The sequence below is a fragment of the Rutilus rutilus genome, assembly GCF_951802725.1.
Source record: "Rutilus rutilus genome assembly, chromosome: 18".
NCBI classification, from domain to species: domain Eukaryota; kingdom Metazoa; phylum Chordata; class Actinopteri; order Cypriniformes; family Leuciscidae; genus Rutilus; species Rutilus rutilus.
In genome coordinates this window covers 13,114,328-13,131,069 of record NC_140231.1, presented here as the reverse complement: position 1 = coordinate 13,131,069, position 16,742 = coordinate 13,114,328, and the positions used below count along the sequence as shown (strand labels likewise).

At 36.9% G+C, this 16,742-nt stretch overlaps 2 protein-coding genes across 4 annotated transcripts; both read left to right on the top strand.

The window, feature by feature from the left end:
- The first annotated feature begins 613 nt into the window (after positions 1-613).
- Positions 614-8,486, top strand: ddx52 (DEAD (Asp-Glu-Ala-Asp) box polypeptide 52). 2 transcript variants are annotated; one of them, XM_084387878.1, is made up of 15 exons: positions 614-790; positions 1,153-1,390; positions 1,476-1,606; positions 2,705-2,890; positions 2,974-3,117; positions 3,236-3,347; positions 3,695-3,767; positions 3,929-4,132; positions 4,331-4,421; positions 4,585-4,707; positions 7,444-7,594; positions 7,675-7,750; positions 7,877-7,948; positions 8,124-8,222; positions 8,340-8,486. In XM_084387878.1, the coding sequence occupies exons 1-15, from the start codon at positions 704-706 to the stop codon at positions 8,410-8,412; spliced, it is 1,860 nt and encodes a 619-aa protein (XP_084244004.1). In that variant the 5' UTR covers positions 614-703; the 3' UTR covers positions 8,413-8,486. The 2 variants fall into 2 exon arrangements, with proteins under 2 accessions (XP_084244004.1, XP_084244003.1); XM_084387877.1 differs by having other exon boundaries at positions 659-794; positions 1,157-1,390.
- A 1,755-nt stretch (positions 8,487-10,241) lies between these two features.
- LOC311276637 (uncharacterized protein) lies at positions 10,242-15,736 on the top strand. 2 transcript variants are annotated; one of them, XR_014625104.1, is made up of 6 exons: positions 10,242-10,802; positions 11,491-11,538; positions 13,261-13,350; positions 13,433-13,464; positions 15,231-15,266; positions 15,413-15,736. XR_014625104.1 is itself a non-coding variant. In XM_084386420.1 (5 exons), the coding sequence occupies exons 1-5, from the start codon at positions 10,800-10,802 to the stop codon at positions 14,116-14,118; spliced, it is 498 nt and encodes a 165-aa protein (XP_084242546.1). In that variant the 5' UTR covers positions 10,242-10,799; the 3' UTR covers positions 14,119-14,170. The 2 variants fall into 2 exon arrangements, 1 of the variants encoding a protein (XP_084242546.1); XM_084386420.1 differs by lacking the exons at positions 15,231-15,266; positions 15,413-15,736 and adding an exon at positions 13,794-14,170.
- The last annotated feature ends 1,006 nt before the right edge of the window (positions 15,737-16,742 follow it).

Below are 16,742 nucleotides of genomic sequence, written 5' to 3'. Positions count from 1 at the left end.
AGCCACAAGTGAGTAATAGTACTTATCTCAATCACATGAGAAGTTGTTCTCTCTACTCTATTTCCTCCATGTCATAGGAAGAGTTTTATTTAAGTTAATGATTTATTACACTGGAATGTTGTGTTTAAACTCTCCTTTGCTCACACTCTTCTTGACGGCCATTACAATAAAATCGTCTCAGGGTATTGCAACACACCTTTTGTTTTGATGCAACATAAGTTTAGCCTAATTTTAGATAAGAGGATCTCCAAAGAGAATAAAATAACGAAATCACCTGTTCAATGCTTCAATGATTTTGTTACAAGATCATACAATTTTACCCCCAAAAGTATTGTAAAACAAACGCAGACATCTGTATTAATACTGTTAAACTTATCTTTGTACTATTTTAATAATAGGAACTCACGTATTATATTGTCGATTTATTATTTGTAAAAAAAATAAAAAAATAAAAAATCTTACATTTGTTTATTTATTTATTGGTTGATACTGATTCCTGTTACATTGACATTTATTATAATTGTACAATAAATGTAGGAAAAAAAGATGCAGGAATTTATAGAAGATTTACAAAAAAAAAACTTTAAAAAAGGAAACAGCGCTCTCTTGTGATAGACTAAAGAAACCAAAAAGGCGTAATAGTTGAACGCCGAGAGCGTGTTGGTTAAATCTAGATCGATTATTCACGTCTTTCACTGTATCAATGGACGCCGTAGACTTGTTTAGAAAGCTTGGGTCTGGAGCAAAGTTTGATCTGAAAAGGTTTGCTAAAGATGCAGAGAGGTTTAAGGTAGGTTTTGATGCAAAGTACATAATAAATGTAACGTATGCTGGGCTGCTGTTTTATAAAACGAAAGAAATACGTAAATTTCGACTTGAAATGCTGCCACATGGCTAACATGTGTTTCCATTTCCCATTGAATGTCTCTGGAAGTGCTAGTGCTAATCCGAATGAACCCAAACAACGCTAATAGAGTGCTTTAACAAGTAGTATGAGATAGTAATGGATATTTTCCACATTTTAAACGTCATTAGTTTGGTTACTGCGTTGCACAGCCAGTAGAAACAGGAATGTTGGTTGTTATTGTACTACAGTACTAAATAGACATGTTCATTTGATCACTATTAATTCTTGTGTAACTCTCCTCTCAGGTAGTGAAGTCTCAGAGCAAGAACAGCTCACAACAGCTGGCTGAAACCAGCTTTTTTGGCACAGAGACACAAGAGAACGCTTCTCTGGAGTCCAGACTGAGTGAAGATGACGGTGAAGAAGAAGAGAGAGAAGGGAGTGATGAAGAGCAGGCCTCTGGTAAACGGAAACGTACTGAAGTGGATGAGCCAGTGAAGGCTGCACGGACGAAAAAGAAAGGAGCTAAGAGAACATCTGAAGGCAAGTCATCTTTCAATCTCTTCAGATTGCTAGCATGTCTATTAGTGTTTTCCGACAGTTCTCTCTTCCTACTTTTGTGAAACAGGCACAGAACCTGAAAAAAGGGTGGAAGATGGGATCCAGTGGATGTCATCGCAAGACACTGCGAAAGACCCCAAGAAAGAGTCGAAAGACAAGCTATCTTTGAAAAGACTAAAGCAGCTTCATCAGGAGAAGGTATAATGTGTTAAAGGAGAACTCCGGTAAATTTTAACATTGAGCTCATTTTTTTGTACATTTGGAGTGCTGTCAGTACAGAGAACAACGACAAAAATCGGTGTTGCCTACACCGTGTTATCCTCTTTTTAAAATTTGCACCCTGTTGACTTCAATGGGGCAAGTTTTAAACCTGCTTTTAGGCTCTTAACTAGGTCGAAGTCCACAGTAGTCGATTGTCGAGTTCACGCGCGTGATCATAGGTACTAAACCTATGCGCGTGAACTCGACAATGGACTACTGTGGACTTCGACCGAAAACAGGATGTAAATACAGGTATGTGCGCTGGCTGAATAAACATCATTTTTATTAATATCTTTCACATCTACTGCAGTCAGATTCACCCGCGTTCACTCAGAAGGAATCACTCACATGACCTGTGCACTTGTAATGACACATCAAGGATGTTAAGAGGCTAAAAGCAGGTTTAAAACTTGCCCCATTGAATTCAACAGGGTGCAAATTTTAAAAAGAGGATAACACGGTGTAGGCAACACTGATTTTTGTCGTTGTTCTCTGTACTGACAGCACTCCAAATGTACAAAAAAATGAGCTCAATGTTAAAATTGACCGGAGTTCTCCTTTAATATTAATCTTCTGTGGTCAGCCACAGTTGAATATTTTTGTTTAATACGGCTGATTAAAATTCTGACCGATGCTAATAATTTTCATAATATGGACAGTATTAAAATAATATACTCTTTTGTCTAAATAAATTAAAACACTAAAATCATTTTTAAATGCTACAGGTGAATTTAGACATCACAACATTATAGTGTGCTGTATTAAAAATGGATATTCATTTTTATATTTGCATTTAACAGTGGCTTTAAATAATGAAGCGGTATTAGAGAAATATATATTAGAGAAATATATATATATATATATATATATATATATATATATATATTATTATTTTTTTTTATAAAAATAATTAAAAAAAATCTGTCAAGTATAATTGGACTTTTTTTACCCCCGCAAATAGAGGATGTCTTATAGGATCTATGCCACTGATTTGATCGGATGGAATGATGATTAAATTGGCTGTGTGCGTTTTAGGTGAATCGGGTACGTAACCAGAACCGGATTAACGTGCACGGGACAGACATTCCAGATCCCGTTTCCACTTTTGAGGAGCTGCAGAAGGAGTATGATCTGGACCCGCGAGTCATTCAAAACATCAAGACAGCGGGTTTCCAAACCCCCACACCCATTCAGATGCAGGCCATTCCCCTCATGATGCATGTATGACACGTGTCTGTTGGGTCAGATATAAATGTGTTTGTTTTCCAGATCCTAATTTGAGTGTTTTGATCTGTTTGGTTTAGAAAAGGGACATCCTGGCATGTGCTCCTACCGGCTCTGGTAAGACTATGGCCTTCTGTCTGCCCCTGCTGGCCCACCTTCGCCAGCCCCTCAACAAGGGTTTCAGAGCCCTCATCATCTCCCCCACCAGAGAGCTCGCCACTCAGGTAAACGCTCAATAAGTTAATAATTTCTGTATACCACATCAAGTAATCTACATGTTGCTGACTTGTTTAAACGGATTGACTGACTGCGATAAAGACTTGCATCTTTTTTTGTCTCTAGACTCACAGAGAGTTGCTCAAACTGTCAGAAGGAGTGGGCTTCAGAGTGCACATGATCAATAAAGGAGTTGATGCTGTGAAAAAATATGGGCCCAAGTCAGCTAAGAAATTTGGTATGTTTTGGCACACAGGCTCTATGAATTCTCATATTTATGGTATATTTCTATCATTATAACTCTCGGAAGAGTTTAGTCAAGTGACAAGTCAGTGTTTAAATGTAAAAATGTAGTTAATGTAAATGCTTTCTTATGTGCAATTTACATGTTTGCATACTTTTTTTTTTAGTGTTGATTATTATACATAAAAACACATAACAATTACATTTAATAGTTGGGCTTTGTTGTTAATTGTAGCCTTTATTATAATCATCTGCAAGTAAATGTGCTCCCTATATAGTTTACAGCATTAGCTGAGATATTTTTTATCTTTAATTTTCCTTTTTAATCATTTTGTTTTCCAGATATATTGGTGACGACTCCTAACAGATTGATATATTTACTAAATCAAGACCCTCCTGCGATCAACTTAAGTAGGTGAGTGATTTGCAAAAGCTCTAGTTTAGTATAAGTAAATCTCTTCAAGATAAATACATTAATAAAGTATTAATTCTGTGTGTCGATTTTTCAAGTTCACCATCAAACACAGAAAACCAGTAGCTTCCTCTCTAGCATGAATGTGTGTTTGCTGTCTGTAGTGTCGAGTGGCTGGTGGTGGATGAGTCTGATAAGCTCTTTGAGGATGGGAAGAGGGGTTTCAGAGAGCAGCTCGCCACCATCTTCTTGGCCTGCTCTTCTCCCAAAATCTGCCGGGTTCTCTTCAGCGCAACCTTTGCCATAGACGTAGAGAAATGGTGCAAACTCAACCTAGACAACCTCGTGTCTGTCAACATTGGACCCAGGTATCGAAACACATCATGTCATTTGCGTTGAGTTACGAGCTGAAGTTTTAATGCTTATTTTGTAGTAAAAGTTCTAACTATTTTGGTTGGAAGCTTGTAAAGACAGCGATAGGACAAAATACATCAATAAATAACAACATGTTGAAATGAAACTAGTAGGGTTGAATTAATTGCATACCTGATTGTCTCCGTCCACAGAAACTCGGCAGTCGATACTGTGGAGCAGCAGCTGCTGTTTGTGGGTTCAGAAAATGGAAAGCTACTTGCCATGAGAAACCTTATAAAGCAGGTCAGTGAAGTTCTCACTTCAGTTATTTGGATGAGCAACTATCTGGTCTTTCCTCATAGCAAAAAATAAATAAAGATCCTGAATTTCGTCAGGCGCATCATAAGGAGAAGTGTTGTTTTTTTTAGCACTACGATCGTCATAACCTCACAGAATTTCCTTTCAGGGTTTTTTGCCGCCAGTGTTGATCTTTGTTCAGTCTATTGACCGTGCCCGAGAGCTCTTCCATGAGCTGGTGTACGAGGGGATAAACGTGGACGTGATCCATGCGGATCGTACACAACAGCAGGTGATTAAACCGAACCAGATTTTCATTCAAATAAAGACATTATTAATAATTTATTAAAATGTTAACATTATGCATAATTTGCTGTTACTACTATAGGAAGTACATGTAACAGGGACACTATAAAATAAAGTGTTACCTAGGGCTGTCACTAACTATTTTTTTCGTAATCGATTATTTTGACAGTTGAAGCGATGACTTAAAAAATGACTTAAAGTGCCCCATTATGCTATTTTAAAATTTCCTAATGTAGTTTTGGAGTCTTCTACAGGTTTACATGCATCAAAGGTCAAAAAACGTTCTCATAATATACATTTGCACATCACCACGTTTTCAATGATTCTCAAACGACTCGTCAGATGAATCAATCTCTCTAAATCCCTTCTTTAAAAAACGCCCATTGCCATAACAACGTCAGCTCTGCTTGTCCTGAGGCTTCCTACACCGTAAACTAAAGACAGTAACAAACAATGATGTTGATTTTACCATATGCGAGTCCGATGATGAAGCATTGGAAGAACTAGTTATTCAACCCGAGCCTCCTTTGCAAGGATGACTCGAGCAGGACGTTTCTCAGTGATACATTACTCAATTTGAGGCACATTATGAGATGTTGCAACTCCTCACCATCAGCATTAACAAGTGCATGTCCATCAACAAACCGACTATTTTTGAGTATTTTTCTAATTTATTGCGGTGAACGTGGAAACCGTATCAATAACAGTGCATACATTAGCCGAGCTCTAGCGTGAATGACTGATGTAACATAAACGTTGGTAAAACAAATATTGCTCCATACTTAATCTTTCCTCAAAGTAGTGAGAATGACAGACAATCTGCATTAATAGACAGTTATAGGTAATAGTGGCCCACAAACTGATGAGCAGAAGTATTTCAGTGAGACTACAGTAATGCGAGTTAACCAGTTAGCAGGAGACCTACACAAAACTCAAAACTAAGTATTTTGAACACCATCTTTCAAGAGCAAGCGGTTTGTGAATCCTGCATTGAACTCCGAGATTTGAGAAGCAGTCGTCAGTGAAATAAAGGGAACACAGCAAAAGTTTAGGATTATACTGCTGTGATATCGTGGTAAAGATGAATTTTAACCACTGATTCTTCACATGCTCAACCTTAGGCAGTGAAAAAACAACAACTGGCTTTACCGTCACATTATAGAGCACAGCGCCGTCTTCTCGACATGATGCTGTCCAGTATCCACAGGAATCAGCTGTTGGTTTGAGGTTCAGGTTTTCCCTGGTGTCTGCATGCGCAATAAGTGGACGGGCAATATGCCAATGTTTCGTCTTGACGTCACAACGAAACGGTTTATGACTCGTTTGAAAAACGATTCATTTAATTGACTCAGAGTCGACTCTTACTTTTGAAAGACAATAACTTTATATACGGTGCACTTTCAGATTTAAAACTTTGCAGGATGTTTTCATTCATTATGTTACACACTACATGAAAGGTCATTTTCAAAAATCCATAATAGGGGCACTTTAAAATACATATATTAACAATGAGGCAATAATAGATGGTTCAAATAAAGTATCAAAAGTAATCATATGGTTTAATTGAACAACACTGTTAAAATACATAATGTAATATACATGTAAACATAATCAACTTTACACATTACATATGATAAATGCCTGCAGAGGGCGCAAATGGCCTGGTAATTGCTTTCACACTTTACAGCATGATCAAATCCTTGTTTAATTTTGGCTAAACAACATTTAATTCAAATGTTCACGCAATCTTTAATATTTGGCCACTTCTTTATGATAGGAATAGCCACTGTAATTTCTTGAACAAGAATATGTGGACATCAAAACTTTCGAACTCCAAGTGAGAGTTTAAACTTTTGAAATCGCAATGAACAACAATTTGTATATTTAGAAACATATTGATGTATTCTCCTGTGTTGGCATAGGTTTATAAATGCTTTATGGTACAAATCTGTTGAAATGGCGCACGTTGCGTTCCCGGATGAACGTTAAAAGCAACCCAAACTCACAGCATATGCAGAGATGGAGTTTAACTGAGCTGCTCCACGCTTGTAACAGTGCAACACTTGAAACACAAAGTGCGACTGATTTTATATGCGTTTCCAAATGCACGTTAGTAAAAACCCAAACTCCAGCACATGCAGAGACATCAGAGAGCATTTACTGTGAATGGAGACGCTGGAAGGAAACGGCAGCATGTAAATAATAAAGCATTGCACTTCACTCTGAAACCCGCAGTGCATATTTATTTCATTGAATCACGGCCTTTGTAATTTCACAATAGCACTGTTATATTATGATTTTTAAGTGTTTTTTAGATATCGTGCAGTTTTATAAATCGGTCTAATAATGCGTTTCATGGATTCTTATCTGTGGAATGCGGCTCTCCCGGTTAATCGACGGTAAATTGCAATCAAGGATTTTGTCAAATCGAGCACTCGAATTTAATCAAGGAATCATGACAGCCCTATTGTTACTGTTAGTTCATGTTAGCTCAGGTCTGTTAAATATTAACAGATACAACTTTTGATTTTAATAATGTATTGCTAAATGTTAAAATTAATAAATGCTTTAGAATTATTTTTCATTGAGTTTAACTTGCGTTAACAAATGGAACCATATTCTACTCTGTTACCTATGGATATATACATTTTAATTTCTCTATTTAGTCTATGGCCATTCTTATGACATAAAAAGTAATGTTTCTCCTTGTGTCTCTCATTAGAGGGACAATGTTGTGAGCAGTTTCCGTTCGGGGAAGATCTGGGTGCTGATCTGCACGGCTCTGCTGGCTCGCGGAATCGACTTCAAGGGCATCAACCTGGTTGTCAACTACGACTTTCCTACCACTGCTGTGGACTACATTCACCGGATCGGTGTGTGTCTTGAGTAGAGGATATGAATTCATGTTGTGGAACTATATTATACTAAGCTCGGTGCTTTGTTTTCTTTGTAGGGCGAACAGGAAGAGCAGGACACAAAGGAAAGGCAATAACTTTATTCACAGAGGATGACAAGCCTCTCCTTCGCAGGTAATAACAGCACTGTTGAACTAGTTATTACAAGGTTAAATCATCATTTGACATTTCAGGGGCATCAGTTTTCTTATGGCGAATGATGCAATAACTTCTCACTTTTTTGTTGTTGTTATGGATCAGCATTGCTACTGTCATAAAGAAGGCTGGATGTCCTGTCCCTGACTACATGATCGGGTTGAAGAAAATCAAACGGTGGGGTTACGCCGTTATCTTATAGGCTATAGGCGTGTGTTTTCAGCTTATTTACCACATTATACCACTTTCAAGAATCTGTCTACTGTCAGTTCCTTATTCATTACTGTGGTTTGGAGATAAAGCATGTCTTAGCACGCCATCAAACGTCACACTATAATTTTTCACCACGCAGGAAATTGAAACGTCAGCTCGTGACAAAACCACCCAGACGGTCAACTATTCGCACAACGCCTCGCATGCTCTTCGAGAAAAAGATCGGCAAGGGAAAAAGGTTTGTTCAGGATCACAGTGCAGATTGTGAAAAGAGTTTGTTTTAGCTTCACAGAATGTTATTGATTTAATTATAATGGTGTTTTTTGTGTCTTTTACTTTCACTTTTCATTTTCAGGAAAAAAAGAAAAGTCGCAGACAAAGAAGCAGAAGCAAAAGGAAAAGTATCAGAAGTTGTTTCTAGCAGCTGATGTGGCACACCGTACAGACTGCTCATTTTTTCTATCCATCTTATTGTGCTTAATAAAATGAATGTTTACCAGTGTGTGTGAAGTGACATTCTGAAGTTGGAAACCTGTAGTGCTCTTCTAGGTTACAGCACATAAAACATTTCCATGAGGTACTGGAAGAGGATCCATTCAGAATGATGTGGTTTTTATCAGATGATACAGGCTTTTAAAAACAGGTCAGAGTCATAGGCCTGGTTTCACAGACAGGTCTTAGTTTAAGCCAGGATTAGTTCTTAGTTCAATTAGGACATTTAATAAACATGCCTTAGAAAAAACATTACTGGTGTGCATCTTGAGACAAAAGATATGTCAGTGCAAGCTGATTTCAGTTAAACCAGCTCAAACATGCATTTTAGTATGGGACTAGACTTAAGCCTTGTCTGTAAACTGGGGGCTAATGTCTATCTCTGATTTTTCATACTTGATTCAGAGCCAGCTCAGAGACTTTATATCGATTTCGTCATAACTATGTGCACGTTTAAGCATCGAGTCATTTTTCTGTTCGCAGCCAATCAGATGTTGAGTGGGACTTAGAACAGTGAACTTTTCATTGCATTCATGTGTCCATTAGGACCCTGTTCAATGAAAGCATATTAAACAGTGTGTAAAACATTTTAACTAAAACCATATTGTATCTGATTAATAACTTTATTAACTGGAGAATGCACAAAAGTAAAAAAAATGTGTAACTTACTGTGTTATAACCCTTTTATTACTACATTTCCCCTGTTTTTCTTAAAAAAAAGAACAATTTAAATAAACTACAGAAAAAATACAGTGTTGGATGAAAACTTTTTGTTTTTCAAAATTTCTGAGAAATTATTTTTGAAATTTATAAGATGTGCAAATTTGTAAGAACATACTATCTGAGAATTACATTGATATCAATGGATTTAATTAAATTAATTTGACTGCTCAAAAACTAAAAAAGTGAATAACATCATCATGTGTAAATCCTCAGCCTGGACCAAATGGACCAGAAAAGTAATATCTTATTTTGATAGTTTTGGTTCATTTGCACTAAAAACTACGCAATAAAATATGCATTTCATTGGTTATAGGGGAAATCCCTATACTTTGTGTGTGTAGCAAGACCATATGCCGGTATTGAGACACTACTATGTCTTAAAAATGTTGTCTTGAAACCACATACCCTGTTGTTAATTGCTTAATTTACATGCAAACATAGCTAAATTTATGTTAGAATTTTACATTTAAACAAGCCAAAAATGGTTTGTTACCATGTTCTTATTGACTCTTGGGGCAGAATCAGACCTTCAGTGTCACTACAGTGTTGGACTGTTCAAAAGGCACAACGTTTCAGGAAAGAAACAATCTAGCAAATAAGTCAGAATTCCTAAATGGCACTTTATTTTCTTAATTTATTTTCTAAAGTCATATTAAAGTTAAAAAGGACTTTGTATTATTATTTTTTTCTAATGTAAGACAATAGAGAATTGAAAAATTATATCTACTCAATTCTCAGAAGGAAATGATACAAAATATAATCATTTCAGTTTCAGCCTCTGCTTGAAATGTTTAAAATGGCTTTAGCTGTTAAACTGAAATAATTATAATGTAATAAACCTACAGTTAATCCTCCATTTGCTGTTATAAGGTAATCGATAACATGATAAGTGTTATTGGGAACATATCAGAAGTAACTGTTCAGATGTTGTTTGCTTGGTCATTAGCAGTGGGTTGTGCAGTGGGTTTTGGTTTTGCTGATCAGGGCATCCTGCATCCTGTGTTTTTGCAGGCTTGTCACAGTTTCATTTACAGCAAGATAACCACCACATACGCATTTCATGGACCAATCAATAATTTATTTTTTACAATGTTCACATTTGTCACGGTGATCTTGAGACCAAAAATAATGGAAGAACCTTCAGAAGACCCTTGAAGACCAAGTAAAGGATTGAAGCCTCTTTCCTCATTGAGTTCAAGAAGAAAAGACATAAAACAGCAGCAAACTGTGGATGGACTGACTGGAAGTGATCGACACAGAATACGGATCACAGATAAGTTTGATTAAATTAAACGTACAGCTTTTATTCATTTCTTTATTGTACCTGTAATAGGCATGTAATAAATGTGTTGTTACACTATTAGACAATATTAGGCTAGTTATTTCAATAAAATGTTGTGGCTTAAAATTGTTATGATTATATTAAGGAATAACTATAATATATACATTCATTATATAACTTAAACAATATTTGTATAATTTAAAAAGTAGCATAAGGATAATTTTTTATTTGCTTGTCCTGTATTTTTTATTAGTCTTTGGAGGACCTTCGTTAGGCGGCGCACTTTCTTGCCGTGTTTTGTGAAACAGCACCGTTGTCATGGTATGTACAAATATTGCTCACGAAATAGTTAATATTTCCATCAAAGTCCATTTTATTATTCCATTTTTACTAATAAAGCAGATATTGATAATGTTGGGTAATTACTGAAGCTTTTATTGTATGTGACAATGAGAGCAGCGCTACGTTTAGGTGACTGCAGAAAACAAAATGGGGTTGTTGTTACACTATTAGCCTTGTGGCTTTCCTACGCCGCATGTTACGTGTGTGTTTAGAGTCAATCTGGCAAAATCTTATGTTAACTGTCATTATTATTTAGTTGCACATTTTTTGGATTCTTTTATTGTTTCTTGGACACTTGTTCATCCTTCAAGGTCATCAAATGACTTTAACCACTTAAATCAAGGCCTAGTGATGCCCTCTCAATATTACAGTATTGATTTTTTATATTGAATATTACTTTATAGCACATGCAGTATCAAACATGCTTTTTGTTCAACTTGTGGTGTAAGGGTTTAAGTTCTGGTCTGAAAACTGAAGGTTGGAAACCCACAAGGCCCGATGCACAAGCTATTGCCATCGCATATGATAAATTACATAATATTATAATAATTATTACTTGAGCAACGTGGTTTTTAAGTCTTAATTGCCTTTTAACTACCTTACAGTTCTCACTCTGAATTTGGGTCCTGCTAACTACAACATGTGTTTCATTTGCATTTGTCTGCAGGGTTTGAAATTCAGTTACCCCCCTCCACCCACAGTGCGTCAAATTAAGGTACTTGAACTTTTACAGTATAGTGATTGTTTGTGAAATGGTTCATGTTTTTATATGAAGTCAGCAAATTGGTAGAAATCATTATTTTAAATATATATATAACAGATCTGGCAATCGTTACACTCCTTATTAGTAATAATGTTGTTATTATTATAGAAACCATAAAACCATGGCAATGAGGTAATGTAATAAAACTCTGGATTGTATACAAGAACTATGGTTACTTTTCATTAGGGCAACTATTGGAGAATTTTTAAGCTTTTTAAGCCTGGATCCCATTCATTTAGGATGAAGCTATGACCTTTTTCTTCTCTGTAGATATGTTCAGTTGTAATAAACTAAAATAAAGTAAAATATTAATTCAGAAATGAAGAGCCTGCAATATTATTATCATTTAACACATCTGCAGTATATTCAAGAATATAGTTTATTTTAATTATATTTATTATTTATTCCAACTGAAAGGCGTGGCCGAGAGAGATCAACACACTGCGACTGAAGAAAATTCAAACACCAGCAAACAGAAAATATCTTCATCAATTTGACAACACGAGTGCTGCAAATACTCACGATGCAAGCAAATACAGAAGCACTCTGCAAATACTCACAACTCAACCAAATACAGAAACGTGCTGCAAATACTCACAACACAACCAAATACAGAAACGTGCTGCAAATACTCACAACACAACCAAATACAGAAACGCTCTACAAATACTCACAACACAACCAAATACAGAAACGCTCTACAAATACTCACAACTCAACCAAATACAGAAACGCTCTACAAATACTCACAACACAACCAAATACAGAAGCGCTCTGCAAATACTCACAACACAACCAAATACAGAAACGTGCTGCAAATACTCACAACACAACCAAATACAGAAACGCTCTACAAATACTCACAACACAACCAAATACAGAAACGCTCTACAAATACTCACAACTCAACCAAATACAGAAACACACTGCAAATACTCACAACTCAACCAAATACAGAAACACACTGCAAATACTCACAATGCAACAAAATACAGAAACGCACTGCAAATAGCACAGACCACAACGAAAATGTTTCAAGGGGACCCCAACAACATGTGACGAACCTGATCAGGATGTGGTTATTGTTCAATGTCTACTTGTCTGACCTGAAAAAGTAAGGTTTTTTGTTTATTTTAACATCCTGATGCCTGATGAAGTGTTTTTCTGTATTTGGTTACATTGTGAGTATTAACAGCACATGTGTTGTCAAATTGATGATGTTTTGCGTTGAGCTTTCTCGGCCACTGTACCTAAACCTATTAAAACATTAATGGGGAAACATGTAAGCCAGATGGGCTGAAATGTATCCCCAGTCCAGCCCTGATTCTCCTCTTCTAGGGCCAGCATGAAGACTAATGATAAAACTATTTAAAGAAAACTCCTTGTATGCACAAAAGTTGTTGCTGTGTCTGGACACCTGTTTGCTTTGATATTATTTTTTTTTAAATACCAATTATTCCTGTGGTAGAAAATGTTGTGGCACCAAGATAGGCTACAATGAAGGGGGCCCTTGGGTTTGCTATGGCCTCAGGGCCCTATGTGTTCTTAATCGGGGGCCTGTGAATAACTCACAATTAAATCATAATTTGGATTTCTATCGTACTTCTTTTGTAACTGCATTATATATAATGTTTTACATTAACATGACATTAACAAATACAACTGTATATTTAGACTCCTGTCCAAAGTGTGGAGAACCCTAAAGGATTTGGTGGCATGATAATACATGATCAAGAGACATTCACCATTAACAAGCCACACTTGGTAGGTTAACATGCTTCACTGTTTTCACTCCTAATATTGAATGACTAGTGACTTAGTAAAAGACTTGTTTTGTCTTCTGCAGGTGGCAGTTCCTGATCATAGAGCCATGATTAGGTGAGATATTATATATATTGTATCTCTTTGTAATATATATATATATATACACACACACAGTATCTCACAAAAGTGAGTACACCCCTCACATTTTTGTAAATATTTTATTATATCTTTTCATGGGACAGCACTGAAGAACTTACACTTTTACAAGTAGTGAGTGTACAGCTTGTATAACAGTGTAAATTTGCTGTCCCCTCAAAATAACTCAACACACAGCCATTAATGTCTAAACCGCTGGCAACAAAAGTGAGAGTACACCCCTAAGTGAAAATGTCCAAATTGGGCCCAAAGTGTCAATATTTTGTGTGGCCACCATTATTTTCCAGCACTGCCTTAACCCTCTTGGGCATGGAGTTCACCAGAGCTTCACATGTTGCCACTGGAGTCCTCTTCCACTCCTTCATGACGACATCACGGAGCTACTGGATGTTAGAGACCTTGCACTCCTCCACCTTCCATTTGAGGATGCCCCAGAGGTGCTCAATAGGGTTTAGGTCTGGAGACATGCTTGGCCAGTCCATCACCTTTACCCTCAGCTTCTGTTTGGGGTCGTTATCATGTTGGAATACTGCCCTGCGGCCCAGTTTCCTTGCTCTGCTTCAGAATGTCACAGTACATGTTGGCATTCATGGTTCCCTCAATGAACTGTAGCTCCCCAGTACCAGCAGCACTCATGCAGCCCCAGACCATGACTCTCCTACCACCGTGCTTGACTGTAGGCAAGACACACTTGTCTTTGTACTCCTCACCTGGTTGCCGCCACACACACTTGACACCATCTGAACCAAATAAGTTTATCTTGGTCTCATCAGACCACAGGACATGGTTCCAGTAATCCATGTCCTTAGTCTGCTTGTCTTCAGCAAACTGTTTGGGGGCATTCTTGTGCATCATCTTTAGAAGAGGCTTCCTTCTGCAGACCAATTTGATGCAGTGTGTGGCATATGGTCTGAGCACTGACAGGCTGACCCCCCACCCCTTCAACCTCTGCAGCAATGCTGGCAGCACTCATACATCTATTTTGCAAAGCCAATCTCTGGATATGATGCTGAGCACGTGCACTCAACTTCTTTGGTCGACCATGGCGAGGCCTGTTCTGAGTGGAACCTGTCCTGTTAAACCGCTGTATGGTCTTGGCCACCGTGCTGCAGCTCAGTTTCAAGGTGTTGGCAATCTTCTTATAGCCTATAAGCCATCTTTATGTAGAGCAACAATTCTTTTTTCAGATCCTCAGAGAGTTCTTTGCCATGAGGTGCCATGTTGAACTTCCAGTGACCTGTATGAGAGAGTGTGAGAGCGATAACACCAAACTTAACACCTCCCCATTCACACCTGAGACCTTGTAACACTAATGTGACATGACACCGGGGAGGGAAAATGGCTAATTTGGCCCAATTTGGACATTTTCACTTAGGGGTGTATTCACTTTTGTTGCCAGCGGTTTAGACATTAATGGCTGTGTGTTGAGTTATTTTGAGGGGACAGCAAATTTACACTGTTATACAAGCTGTACACTCACTACTTTACATTGTAGCAAAGTGTAATTTCTTCAGAGTTGTCCCATGAAAAGATATAATAAAATATTTACAAAAATGTGAGGGGTGTACTCACTTTTGTGAGATACTATATATATATATATATATATAGGACAAATCATTTTCAGCAGTTTTCTCAATAACAATGTTAAATTTGATATGACTTTGCTTCTATTTGCTGCTTGTAATCCTACAACTTTACTAGTGAATAAAAAAATCTTCCCTTAGGGAGAACAGCTCTGTCAGACCAGGTCTGTTTTAAAGGCAAGTGAAGATAAGTGAGAAAAATGCCTTCCAAGACATGAACATCTCCGCTTCCTTTATACTTCAAATAAAATAATTAAATTTTCACCTGTGTCTGTTAATGGTAATTTCCCACTGAATTTAAACTGTCCATATTTGTCTTTCAGGAGGTAGTGACCAAACAGTTTTTCTCAACTGGTGGGTCATGACCTAAAAATGGGTTGTGCAGTCAAAGAAACAACAACAATAAACATAATTCTAATTTTCTTTTCTTTTGATGAGAGACTTTTATTTTGAAAGACGTGTGTGAATGCTGTTGACCCTTCTGGGGCTACTTAGGGAAACGTTGCCATTTACCACACTGCAAAAAATGGTAAAAATAAATAAATAAATAAAAAATCTATAAAATTATGATTTTCTTTTCTATTTAAATGCATATTTATTTTAGAAATGTATAGATTCATATACTTGGAACTCAAGCAAACCAAAAATAAGTAGATCCCTATCATTTAACCTTCAAAATGGCTAACTCATCCTCACTCTCATCACATTGAAGAGCTAAATCTGCACTCTTCCTATTGCCCTTACCGTAAAATGTTGCTGTATTAATTTTCTGAAAAGAATAGGCCTAAATAAATTTGTCATTTATACATAAATACAACTAGACTACAATAAAACACTTCAAATAAATAAATAAATAACTGCAATCATATTATTGTTGCTACTATATATATAAAAAAAAATCCCAATGGGGAAATACATTAGGCTACTGCAATTGCACTGTGGTACAGTGTTGCCGTATGGCAACAAACCTATTTTTCCGTAGTGGTACAGCGTTGCCATATGAAAACATTTATATTTTCTCAATTTACAGTAAAACTATGTTATAGACAAAGTTGATTTGTAATTTTTTATTCGCTACCCTCTTACAATAACAAAGGCGTATATTGATGACGCGTAAGCGGAATTATGGAGCTATTGATGAGTTTTATGTACATTTGCGCGTCTCTTTCAAGTCGAAGTTTATCATGCACGTGGAGCAAACGCCACACTGATATTGATCCTCGTTTTAGTTCTCCTTTTGTCCCAAAGTCTGCTTGCCATGGTCCATAATGTTTGAATGAAACAACAACAGCGTGAGCTAGATGTAGCGCAGTTGTCCATGTATATCGCCATGGTTACTATGGCAGTACGAGCGGAAACCAGGGATAACGCGGATATTACGTCGTTGACAGGGGACAAGTGGGACAGGGTCATGTTACTTAAAGGGGACATTTCATGAAAAGCTGACTTTTTCCATGTTTAAGTGCTTTAATCGGGTCCCCAGTGGTGCGTCTACCAACCCAGAAAACGTGAAAAGTGACCCAGTAACTTTGTTTTGGTAAGCCTTTCCCTGCAAGCATGTAAAAAAAAAAAAAAAGCCAATCAGATTTTCCTCCACTTCTGACATAGGAAGAGGATCTTATTATAATATTACCGCCCTTAATCTGCACGTTT